The sequence below is a fragment of the Pempheris klunzingeri genome, chromosome 7 (assembly GCF_042242105.1).
Source record: "Pempheris klunzingeri isolate RE-2024b chromosome 7, fPemKlu1.hap1, whole genome shotgun sequence".
In the NCBI taxonomy this organism is placed as follows: Eukaryota; Metazoa; Chordata; class Actinopteri; order Acropomatiformes; family Pempheridae; genus Pempheris; species Pempheris klunzingeri.
The window spans coordinates 19,018,786-19,030,350 of record NC_092018.1 but is presented as its reverse complement, the minus strand read 5'-3'; the positions used below and the strand labels follow the sequence as shown (position 1 = coordinate 19,030,350).

General features: G+C 41.1%; 1 protein-coding gene across 1 annotated transcript; it reads left to right on the top strand.

Moving 5' to 3' along the window:
• Window positions 1-282: 282 nt before the first annotated feature.
• Window positions 283-8,006, top strand: pes (pescadillo). Its single transcript, XM_070834367.1, has 15 exons — window positions 283-431; window positions 630-709; window positions 1,608-1,761; window positions 2,081-2,190; window positions 2,353-2,524; window positions 2,609-2,698; window positions 3,409-3,525; window positions 3,720-3,797; window positions 4,633-4,722; window positions 5,553-5,683; window positions 5,802-5,927; window positions 6,387-6,571; window positions 6,997-7,145; window positions 7,232-7,399; window positions 7,614-8,006. Exons 1-15 carry the CDS (start codon window positions 408-410, stop codon window positions 7,686-7,688), a joined length of 1,749 nt encoding a protein of 582 aa, XP_070690468.1. The 5' UTR covers window positions 283-407; the 3' UTR covers window positions 7,689-8,006.
• The last annotated feature ends 3,559 nt before the right edge of the window (window positions 8,007-11,565 follow it).

Here is an 11,565-nt window from a genome sequence, read left to right as displayed (position 1 = left end):
AGGTGCGTATTGTGAAGATATTTTGAAACCATTGTTTCTTTTTTTTTATATTTCATAATATTCACTGTATTGTTTGTATTGTTTTAAATTTGCAATAAAAACGTATTAAAAACTACATATAACAGTGCATGATATTGATACATACAGCATGCCAAACGTAAAGAGATATACTAAAAACTAATCCAAAAACTGATACTCACTACACATTTTTTTTTTTTTTTTTCACACAGGCGCCCAAACAGTCAACCCTCATCTGGGTCCTCGCATCGCTTAGACCGCTCATGTCAAACGACACGTGCATATGCTGCTGTAGTTGGCCGCTAGCGTCCTGTCCTCCTGCTAACTGCTTCATTTACAGACAACCAAATTATCCAAAGCTCGTGTGGGGGGTCACATATACTTTTTAAATGGGGGGTCTTCAAAAGAAAAAGGTAAGAGTTGACGTCGGGCTGATGTCACCCTCGGACACGTTAAGTGCCATGGCAACTTGGCTAGCTTGTTAGCTAACGGAGCTAGCTGAAGTTTGTTTTTTCTGGTATCTGTCGGGTTAAAGCATCCAGTCAACCGAATTATTACATACAATTGTGTCTGGTGGGAGTTGAATGTGATCATCTGTCTCTGTTTTTCAGTTTGAGAGGGGCTCCGCCACCAACTACATCACCAGAAACAAAGCTCGCAAGAAGCTACAGCTGAGCCTGCCAGACTTCAGGTAACTTATGGTTGTTCATACGGGGTGGTGCGATATGGTACATGAGACTTTAAATCGATAGACCCTCAGTTGCCGATTTATAAGGTACACATTGTAAACACGCATGCAACAGCTCTGCATTTACCAACATCTTTCCTGTTTATGGAGGTTACAATGTTCCGCGTTGGTTGAAACTATCAAAGAGGTGTTGATTCAAGTTTAGTTGGCCATAGGATGCATTGCTGGGCTATACATTTAGACTACATCAGCTCTACATGAAGCTGATAAACTGGGAACTGTGTAGAGTGTATACTGATGGTGTAGTATGGTTTCTGAACATTTCATTGAGCAGCTCCTGTCTTCTGTGTGGTTAAAAAATATTGTTTTTGTCTATGGAGTCTGGGGCCTTTTTAAAGAGAGTGATACAACGGCTGTTTCTGGGGGGGAAAAAATATATATATTATGCCAGTATATCTCTGCAGGGATCCTTTCAGTAATATTGTCAGACACTTCTGATAACAATCTGATGCTGTTGGTGGAAAGAGCAAGTACAACAACACAAAATATGTAAAAAAACAAAAAAATGGGGTCCAGATTTAAAGATACCAATGTTCTCTTTATCTGTATGATTAATTGACCAACAGATTTTTGTCAGTTAATCGAGTCCATAATCTGACAGAAAATGGTGACAAAATAACAAAGAACCTAAAATTGCATGTTCACATTGCTTGAGGATTAAAATGTTATAAACCAGAGAAAATAAATCATTAGATCCTCATAGTTCAGAGGCTGGAACCAGCCAATCCTGGTTGGGCACATAGCGCATAAAATTGTTGAGAATTTGTTCTGTATCTGATTGTCCGATAGCCATATCACAAATATAATGATTTTAAAATATTCCCTGATCTCTGATTTATAGGCGGCTGTGCATCCTGAAAGGCATCTACCCTCATGAGCCAAAACACAAGAAGAAGGTCAACAAGGGTTCAACAGCCGCGAGGACCTTCTACCTGCTCAAAGATATCCGCTTTCTGCTGCATGAGCCAATAGTTGGCAAATTCAGAGATTACAAGGTATCACAAGCATATTTTGCCTAGCTTTTTTTGAAATAGGAAATTCTGCCCCGTGTACGAACACGAAGCTTATAAACAAGAGGTGAAATTGAAATTGAGCTGTATTGAATTAATTTCCCATTGTGGAAAAATAAAGTTTTTATATGGAAAGAAAGTAAATAATTTTAACTAAGGGAAATCACTGTATCTGAGTATTTTTCTGTGTTTTTCCTTTTGTTACTCATTATAGGGAGTTTTATTATGTTTTGGGTGATCTTTTCTGTATTAATGGTATAAAATGTGAACACTGGCTTATTGTCAAAATGTTATTTCGTGACAGGTATTTGTACGCAAGCTTAAGAAGGCTTATGGAAAAACGGAGTACTCCGATGTGGAGAGATTAAGAGAGAACAAGCCGACCTATAAATTGGACCACATCATCAAAGAAAGGTAACTCAGTGTTATTCTCCGCACTCAACATCAGAGGGCGTTGTTGAGCTTAATTGGTCATTTGTGTGTCAAGTCAAACCTGGAGAGTATCAGCGCAAATATCAGCAGGTTTGAAGAGCTTTTAGACTCAGTTGTCTAACCGGCGCTCCTTTTTTGTGACAGGTACCCCAGCTTCATCGACGCTCTCCGCGACATTGACGATTCCCTCTGCATGTGCTTCCTCTTCTCCACCTTCGCCCGGACAGGAAAATGCCACGTTCAGACCATCCAGCTGTGCAGACGCCTCACTGTGGAGTGGATGAACTTTGTGATTGCATCCCGTGCTCTCAAAAAGGTGCCGCTTCACACTGCGCAGCAACCATCTTTCTGTTGTGTTCTGCGGTCTGTAATGAACATAACACTTGTTTTTTCCTGATAGGTTTTCATCTCCATCAAGGGAATATATTACCAAGCTGAAGTGATGGGACAGCTCACTACATGGCTGGTGCCGTATCAGTTCTCTCATGATGTAAGTGAATGGTGAAATGCAGTTCTTAGCGAGTTCGTCGGGAATGTCCTGATGCAGCCATGTCTCCGTAAAGCACACCAGACTACACTCCTGGTGCTCCATCTGACTCCTGGCTAACGCTGTTAGCTCCTCCATCTTGTTTACCAGCGATCCCACGTTGCCCATAGTAACGATGGGGAGACAGGGTTTCTATTTCTTTTCCTCCATACGCCTCCGTTGGCTCCTTCTGGTTTCTCTCCTCCGCTGGTTCTTCTTTCCTCTGCAACCTCGGTGTGTTTTCCTCCACAATTCTTCTGGAATTTGTGAAGATCTTGTGGTCAAGATGCCAGCAGGTTTCAGAGCGATCAGCTGATCACTCGTGTAGCCAAAATGGCTACCAACGGCCATATGTTTACTGCAGAGTTAAAGTAGTGCTTTCACAGCAAAAAGATGACAAGAGTTCTCTCCACCAGCATGTATTGGAGAGGGACCGTCTTAAAAACATATTACCAGCAAAAAAAGTAAAACAAATAATTAAAAAGATAGTTAAAAGTAAGAAAAAATAAGAAAACGAGCAGGAGCAATCGTAACAGGCTGCATATACTTCCGCACATGCGCACTGTATACGTATCACAAAGGCTACAAGCAGTTTAAATCATTTCACTGACTGCTCAAGCTGTTTACACTCATGTTCATTAAGTTATTGAGTTAAACTGTTTTTACTCTTTCAGCACCCAACAGATGTCGACTACCGAGTCATGGCAACTTTCACAGAGTTGTACACCACTCTGTTGGGGTTCGTTAACTTCAGACTCTACCATTCCCTGAACCTGGTCTACCCACCAAAGGTATCTTGGACTCTGACAATTTCACAAGGGCCATATATGTAATATATCATATGTTGTATTTTAGATTAAGATGTTACAATTTCCAGGAATGTAAATATTCTAAGGAATCTCATTGTGACAGATGGCAGTAAAATGTCTATTTGGTCTCCTGTTAGCACACCTGTACTCTGTTAATGTTATCTCTACTTTTGCAGCTGGACAGTAAAGCAGCGTCAGAGCTGAAGGAAGAGGATGAAGATGACTATGCCATGAATTCAGAAAGCTACTTGGAGGTGCGGCTCTTTATCTTGAACCATTTTAAAAGATCTGTTTTTTTGTTTTATTCACCCAGGTGTTTTTTTTTGTTGTTTATTTTAAATCCTTTTCTGATTTTTGTGCTCATAGCATTGGAAAATGGCATCTCATCACTGGGTTTCCTGTGTAGTGAAGTAGAAAAAGGGGTTTTAGGCACAAGTGATTCAACAGATCTGCATCTCTGGTCAATCGTTTAAATAACTCAACGTGTATAAATCCTTCGGGAATTCAGACCAAAAACATCACAGAAAGGAAAAACTGTTTTTTAAGAACTGTGAGAAGATGAAATATGATCGTTGAAGGCTGGCATGAGTGAGTGGATTCGAGAGTTTAAAGGTTTCTCAGCTGCCAAAATACAGCTGCTTATAATAATAATAATAATAATAATAAGGATTTTACAACTGTAAAAAGATATATCGTCATTTCACCCAACCGGTTGGGCTGTCACTTGACTCCTGTGGTCCTCACTGAAATGAGAGGATTTGTGGTTGTTGATGTAATGCAAATGTCTGTCTGAACATCCATTACACATCATTCAAAGCAGTTTCAACATACAAAAGGCATTGTTTGCAGCAACAGAAAAATACATTCATTGACTTATACAACAGCACAAGGTCCTTCCACTATTTCTTTTATTGTCATGGGATAAGATATTAATTAATTAATTAATTATTTATTTATCGGGTCATTATGAAACATACAGTTTCTAGAACCGAGCCTTAATCTGGGTATTCACAGCACTGTGAGTAAGATTGCATGTAAATAGTAAAATTAGGGATTGTTGTTCTAATCCTGTGGTTTTTGGCTGTGCAGAAACTGTCAGCTCTGAGTGACAGTCTGACGCGAGTGTTTTCAACTGCGGAGGAGGAGGAGGCCGAGCTCGACCAGTTTCCCGTTGAGGGGGTAAGAACCTGTTCACAGAAGGATTCACTTTATATTCTCTGTTATAAGTATACTGAGAATATAACATTTATATGTCATGATACTGAGAAATGTTAAAACATGCAGAACAAACAACAGTTCCTAATCTAATTGGTCTCCGAGGGCAGAGGTGACAGGTCACGTATGATTGTCAGAGGAGTGAAAGCTTTTGGAGGTGTGAGACTGGGGATTACAGCTTTTTGTTTGGTTGCCAAGGACGAGATGTTTCTCACACTGGGAAGCTTGTTTTGCCTGGCTTGTTTTAAGATATCAAGCATTGTTCCATCACAGGGACTGTCCAGGAACCTTAAAACCTTTTTGCAACACAAGCCAAGTTCCAGTTGTGGTTCTCAGTTTGGTGTCTGAGTTCTCACTCACATCCCAGGAAGTATCTCATCATCCCTGATGGGCCAAGCTTGAGCCTTTAAAGATTAAAAAGCCATTGAACAGTTTTGAGTGGCCTGATTTCATTACTTTTCATGCCTCTTCAGATGTAGCGGAAATGAAAATAATGCATTAAAGGGAGCCTCATTAAAGGCTCTTCACCCCTATTTTTTAGTTCAGCGTTCTCACCACTACAAATCTATTTGCACTGTTCTCTGTACTTCAGTCCTGTGCCCTAATAATGTGCCCTGTAATCTATATGGGCAACAGAAATGGGAATCACTTCACCAAACTCTCCAAAAGTGACGTCTGTCAAAGAAAAGATTAGATTAGATGCCGAATTTAGTTCTTGTGGCTCAGCACTCATGGGATCATAAAACACTTTCAGAAAAATACCACTAAATGTTTTCTTAAATGCTTCTCTTTAGGAGGACTTAGAAAAGATGGAGGCCAGGGAAAAGGAACAGCGACAGCAGGAAGTTCAGAAAAAGCTTTTTGAGGGGCTCAAGTTCTTCCTCAACAGAGAAGTGCCCAGAGAGTCTCTGGCTTTTGTCATCAGGTGAGTGAGAGCTGCTGCAGTGAAACTCACAGGCACATTTTGACGTGGAGAAATAACAAAACCATCCTCATACGTCTCTAACCCTTTTCACGTCTTGTGTGTCGCTGCTGCTTTCCAGGTGTTTTGGTGGCGAGGTGTCCTGGGACAAGTCCGTTTGCATTGGAAGCACATACGAGGTCACAGACGAGACTATCACACATCACATCGTTGACAGACCCAACATTGACAAACAGTACATCAACAGGTAAAGGACTGCTGTGCCTTATTTAGCATTTACTCTCTTTTCAAACCCAGCGTTTGATCACTTTTTGTACATTCAATTAGATTAACGGTATATTTCTGTATCCTAGATACAGGAAGTTTCTGCAGATTGATTGTGCTCCTCTCTCCTTGCACATTACCATATCGTCTCTAATGTCTCCTTTCAGAGTCGTCTTTCAGCTCTCTTGCTTCAAAGCTCTGTTCCTCATCATGTTTGACAACCCTGTCCTCTCTCTTTTCCCGCTTTGCATTTCCAAAGGGTCTTGTCACTTTCATTATGCCTAACAACTCCTTCATATTTCTTTAGCAAAGGGAATTAAATCCTCTCTTTATATAATAACACTATATGTGCCCATTATTTCATATTGGACCTGGGTAATAAACAACATGCATCATAAGAGGTTATTTTTGTAGCGCTCACCATGATATAATTTGCTTTTAGGTACTACATCCAGCCCCAGTGGGTCTATGATTGTGTCAATGCCAAAGTCCGCCTGCCTGTGGAGGACTATTTCATTGGAGTGACTTTGCCCCCTCACCTCTCTCCCTTCGTGGAGGAGAAGGACGGAGATTACGTGCCCCCCGAAAAACTCAAGATCATGGCCTTACAGCGAGGAGAAAAACCTGGTACGAACCCAAGCATTTCCATGACAACGTCTCTTCTTTCATACATTGCCCTCAAAAATCTTTCTTGCAGGTTACACACACTTATTCATCTTTTTGTTTTGCAACATTGAAGCACAGTGATTATAATTAGGACGCAGGTGGTGTATTTAGCCTACAATCAATGGTTACACCTTGATTACGCACAGGTGGTTATTCAGTTAATTGTGACTAGATTAGATGACTTCATGGGACATCTATTATGTTGTGATATATGTGATAGTTTCACATACATTTAGTTTATACTATAGAATTATTTTCGTCGGTGTGGCCAAAGCCAAAATCATTACAATTACAAAATACAGTTACATCAACATTAAGCTCAAATGAGGTGCATGGTTTTTCTAGGCTCCATAAATTCATCGACATATGTTTTATTTCCATTTTAGCCCAAGAAGAGGAGGAAGATGATGAGGAGGGTGAGGATGAAGAGGAGGGTGACGAAGATGAAGAGGAGGAGGAAGAGGAGGATGAAGAAGAAGAAGGGGCAGAAGAGAAGAATCTTAAGAAGCTGGAGGAACAAAAGTCCCAGGGCAAGGTAAGACCGATACTTTTCCTTTCCATCTATCTTTTACTGTTTTTCTTACAAACCGCCGCAATCAACTCCTCTCACTCACGTTTTAGTCTCTGCAAGTCAAAGTGACGGCTGGGAAAGTGAAGACAGAAAACCCAGCTCGCTTGGAGCAGGAGGAGAAAGCAGAGGAGAAGCGCCTGGCCATCATGATGATGAAGAAAAAGGAAAAATACCTCTATGACAAGATCATGTTCGGAAAGAAGAGAAAAATCAGAGAGGTTTGTTCCGTTTTATTATTGACTGAATATGGATTCATGTGTAGATAAGACTGTCTTTGCGGCCATGTGTAGACATAAGCTTTTACATTTTGAACACAGGATCCTTTATTTTCAGTATCGGGCATCTTATCTCAGGCGGGGAATGTTAAACTGTATTGTGAAGCTGTGAGTTCACTGGCCTCAAAAATTAACTGCAATCAATCTCCTCTTACAGGCTAACAAGCTTGCTGCCAAGAGGAAGGCCCATGACGACGCCGAGAAATTGAAGAAGAAAAAGGCCAAAAAGTGACTCTTCTACTGATGCATTTGTCAGACTGACTTTATGCTTTTAACTTCATGAGGTAGAGTGCGTTACAGGTTGACATGTTATGAAACCTGTAAGTGCATTAAAGCGCTCCGAGTGAGCTGAATGCACCGTGATGTTGGTGCATTGACCTCTGCATAATTTCAAGCTGAAATGTGTGATGTGGCATATGCTTATTGTAATTATTAATGTAAAAGTGACCGTTTGTTATTTGTATGAACTGTTCTACATCCCAAGATATTTCTTCTTTTAGAATTTGTACTTGAAACAATCTGTATTTTCAAGTTAATAACACAGTAATAACCCCAGTTTTATTTGTGATCTTGCAACAGTAATCAAATGAAGTTAAGAGTTATTACTGTTGGCTACTTGCTGTGTGTTTCTCCACACTGCACCGCAGGGCGACATGTTCAAGAAAGATTAGTTATACTTCAAGAAGCGGTGTCTAAAGAGCAGATGAGTGGCCCACGGGTGCCACTTCCCACAGCCATGTATGGATCAGAAGAGATACAAGTACAGTATGTTCCACAAGATTCAAGAGTCGGCATCTGTGCGCTGAGGAGAGAGGCTGAGGTCACTGTGCTGCCGTTGATGGGTCATCCTCAGAGATTTGTCCACACATGGGCAGTGGGTGTTTATGACGAAGGAGCAGAAGCCCCTCTGCCCTCTGAGATGCTGTGGTGATCGTGGTGGGCCAAAGGCCAGGCCAGTCATGCCTCTCTCTCCTCAATCTCCTCATTCAGTTTGTGACACTCACTGCCCCCTCTCACCCTGATCTGCATTCCACGCGTGCCCACCCAGTCCGGGTCTCAGCCTGGCACTCTGGGTGCCTGCAGGCAAAGGCGCGCCCTGCTCAACAAAAGCAGCAGTGTCGTGCCGGAGCATGACGAGTGTGGGATGAGCTGCACGAATCGGCCAGTGTGGAGAGAGAGAGAGCACTCACACATACTGTAAAGGATGAGGTGTTGGCACCACATATTGCTACATCCTGGCTGGCAGAGCCAAATGGACTGTCGCTCGTAGCTGAATGTTCATTTATTTCTCTATTGACATGTCTGTGCTGTCTTGCATCAGACATTGTATCGAGACCGGCAGTTTTGCAAGCATTACTGTCTTGTTTTTATAATTTACAGGTCAGAAATAAAATGAATGCATACCTTGCAAAAAAAAAATAGATCAAAAGTCTAAAATTACTATTTCAAGCAGCTGCAGTGTATTGTCACATGATAATTCAGGCTGTGCAGGCTGCTCAGTTTAAATAGAAAATAACTAAGCTGTGCAATTACTATTAGCTGTCGTGTGTGCACTCCTCCTATAGCGTGTATGGAAATAATTGCTAAATAAGCATTTCAAACAATACAGACAGAGCACTCTTGATCAAGTGGTACAATTAGAGCCTTTGTGCTATAGCTTTGTGCATTTGTTCTTTTTATGCTGTTTTCCACCCCTCCTATCAGCTTGCAGCTCAGACTCCAGTGTCTCCACTCAATAGGCCTCTGTATGTAGACACAGAATAGGGACTGTACAGCCTCTATCCTCCCTACTTCCCTCCCTCTTTCTCCCTCCCCTCCATTTTTTACACTCACTGACAAGTGCACGTCCCCTGACAGAGACCCTGACGTCACAGGTGGCTAGATGAGCCTCCCTGCAGTGCTTTATTCAGCAGGATCAGTTTTTGGATTTCAAAGTTGAGGGGGGAGGTGGCAATGAGCCCGAGGCATCAGGTGTGCATGCAGAGAGAAAGAGGAGAAGAGGGGCAGCAACCAGATGAATGAGCTCCGTAGCACTGGACATGTGATAAGGGCAGCGCAGGACAGAACTGGGTCCATAACATTATGTGCATGTCAAGATCAGATATAAGAACAGCTGTAGGGGGGAGGTCAACTTGTATTATCTGGAACTGGATGCAAAGGAAGAAGACAATGCAGTTGGACAAGAAACGCTTCCATTAGTTTCTCTTTGGATCTATGTATGAGGGTAAGAAATCCTTCTCTAGTCTGAACTTAGAGTTTCTCTCTGAAATGATCTTTGTAATGGTGTGGTTTTCATCTATTATTATTGTGTGTTAGGAACACAAGCTAGTTGAGACATGCTTGCCAACACCTTAAGGTATGGACATGTAAAATACAGGTAAAGAAGGCAGTTATGTTTCTTTGTCTTTGCGTATGGTGTGCAGCCATATAAAGCTCAGAGTACACCTGTTCGGGGTAAATGCAGGCTTTAACATTCGCTGAATGAACTCCTAATGTTTAACAGGTGAGTCAAGACAATGGATGTGACTAATATACATCATCTATTGAGACTGCATGGCATATTTGCGTGAAAACTTAAGCAAACAATGCTATGAACAAAACAACTGCCTTTTATTTGTCCTGTGGAATATCAGATTTGGAGGTTACTACAGGCAGCAGGAGAGGACTTGTAAAATTCACTACATTTGCAGGCTGAGTTGTTCCACCTGAGCTAGCCTTCTCTTCAAATGTCTCCCAACAGAGTGGCTTCTGATGGCTGAGAGAAAGCTCTCCCACGTGGCCTCATAATAGCCCCTTCATGGAGCCCAGACAAAGAGCAGAAATATTCTTTTTAACCGTGTTTGGAGAGTAATGTTTGTATAATGCTCTCATGATAAGACTGAGCCTAAAAAGTAACTCTAGAGCTCATAGCAACTCAAGCCAACGTGGAGGCTTAAGACTTCTACCACAAGCCATAACTCAAAGCTGGACTGAATCCAAATATGAATAATAAATGCCACACTTGACACCTGAAAAAAAAAGGACACCATACTTAAGACTACACCTGGATTAAGTCTAGACTTTTCAAAAGGTTCAAAGGCTATCATAGTTACAATTCATCACGGATTCACTGAAACTCTGGTGTGTGATTTACAAGCATGACAGTGGACATAAGTTGTGTAACTTCGGTCACAATGCCTAACTGAGAAATAGGAAAAATACCCCAAACGGCATATCTGACAAAAGGGAAACACGCCTAGCTCCAAACACAAATAGATACATACAAATGGAAAGAAACAGTCTTTGTCTTCAAAATAGTAACATAAGCGGTTACACAATCATTGAAAAATCAATAATGTTGAATAAAACCCATCCCTAGTGGTAATACAGTTGTGGTAATTTATTCGAATAATCTAGACTGCATTACCACATTACAATAACTTACAAAATAAAAGAACACACAGGGATCACTGTAATTATATACATGATAGTTTTGACCACTGATGGGCCTTTATCTACAGATGAGCACCTAAAAGAACAATGGTGTGTTGTTGATTATGACTTACTGTGTATTTATAACCTCGGCTTTCTCAACAATCATTTGCATTTTGGAAGCAGTCATAACAGTCATAGAAGTTATGAACGTGTGGTGCTCTATGTGACGAGATGCAGAGCTGATCTACCCGAACATCTGAACATCTGTACATCACAGTTGAGTCGAATCGCTCCCCACTCTGTGTTGTGGTGGAAAGTGACCAAACACACAGCTTTGAGCCACACTAATGCTTTTCCGTTCTATGCTACTTTATGCTTCCGCTCCTCTGTGTTGCAGTCTCACATTTTCATTTGTGTTTTTTGCATTACATTATAAGACAGCTGTAGATACTAGTTACATTACTAATTAAGATTTTACAGGAAAAACACACACAAAAAAAAAACGTGATGAGATTAGTTTGCAAACTTTTTGGGTTCTGACTCCTCACAAAAAAAGCAGTGTCCTGTTGAGGCCCCTGTCATGTATCATGTCTATGAGTTGTTAGCAGTTCCATTAAAGAAACATTTCTGCATTTCATTTTTAGAACAGTTTGAGGCCAAATAAGCATGAATTTACTTATTATTTCACCAAAAAG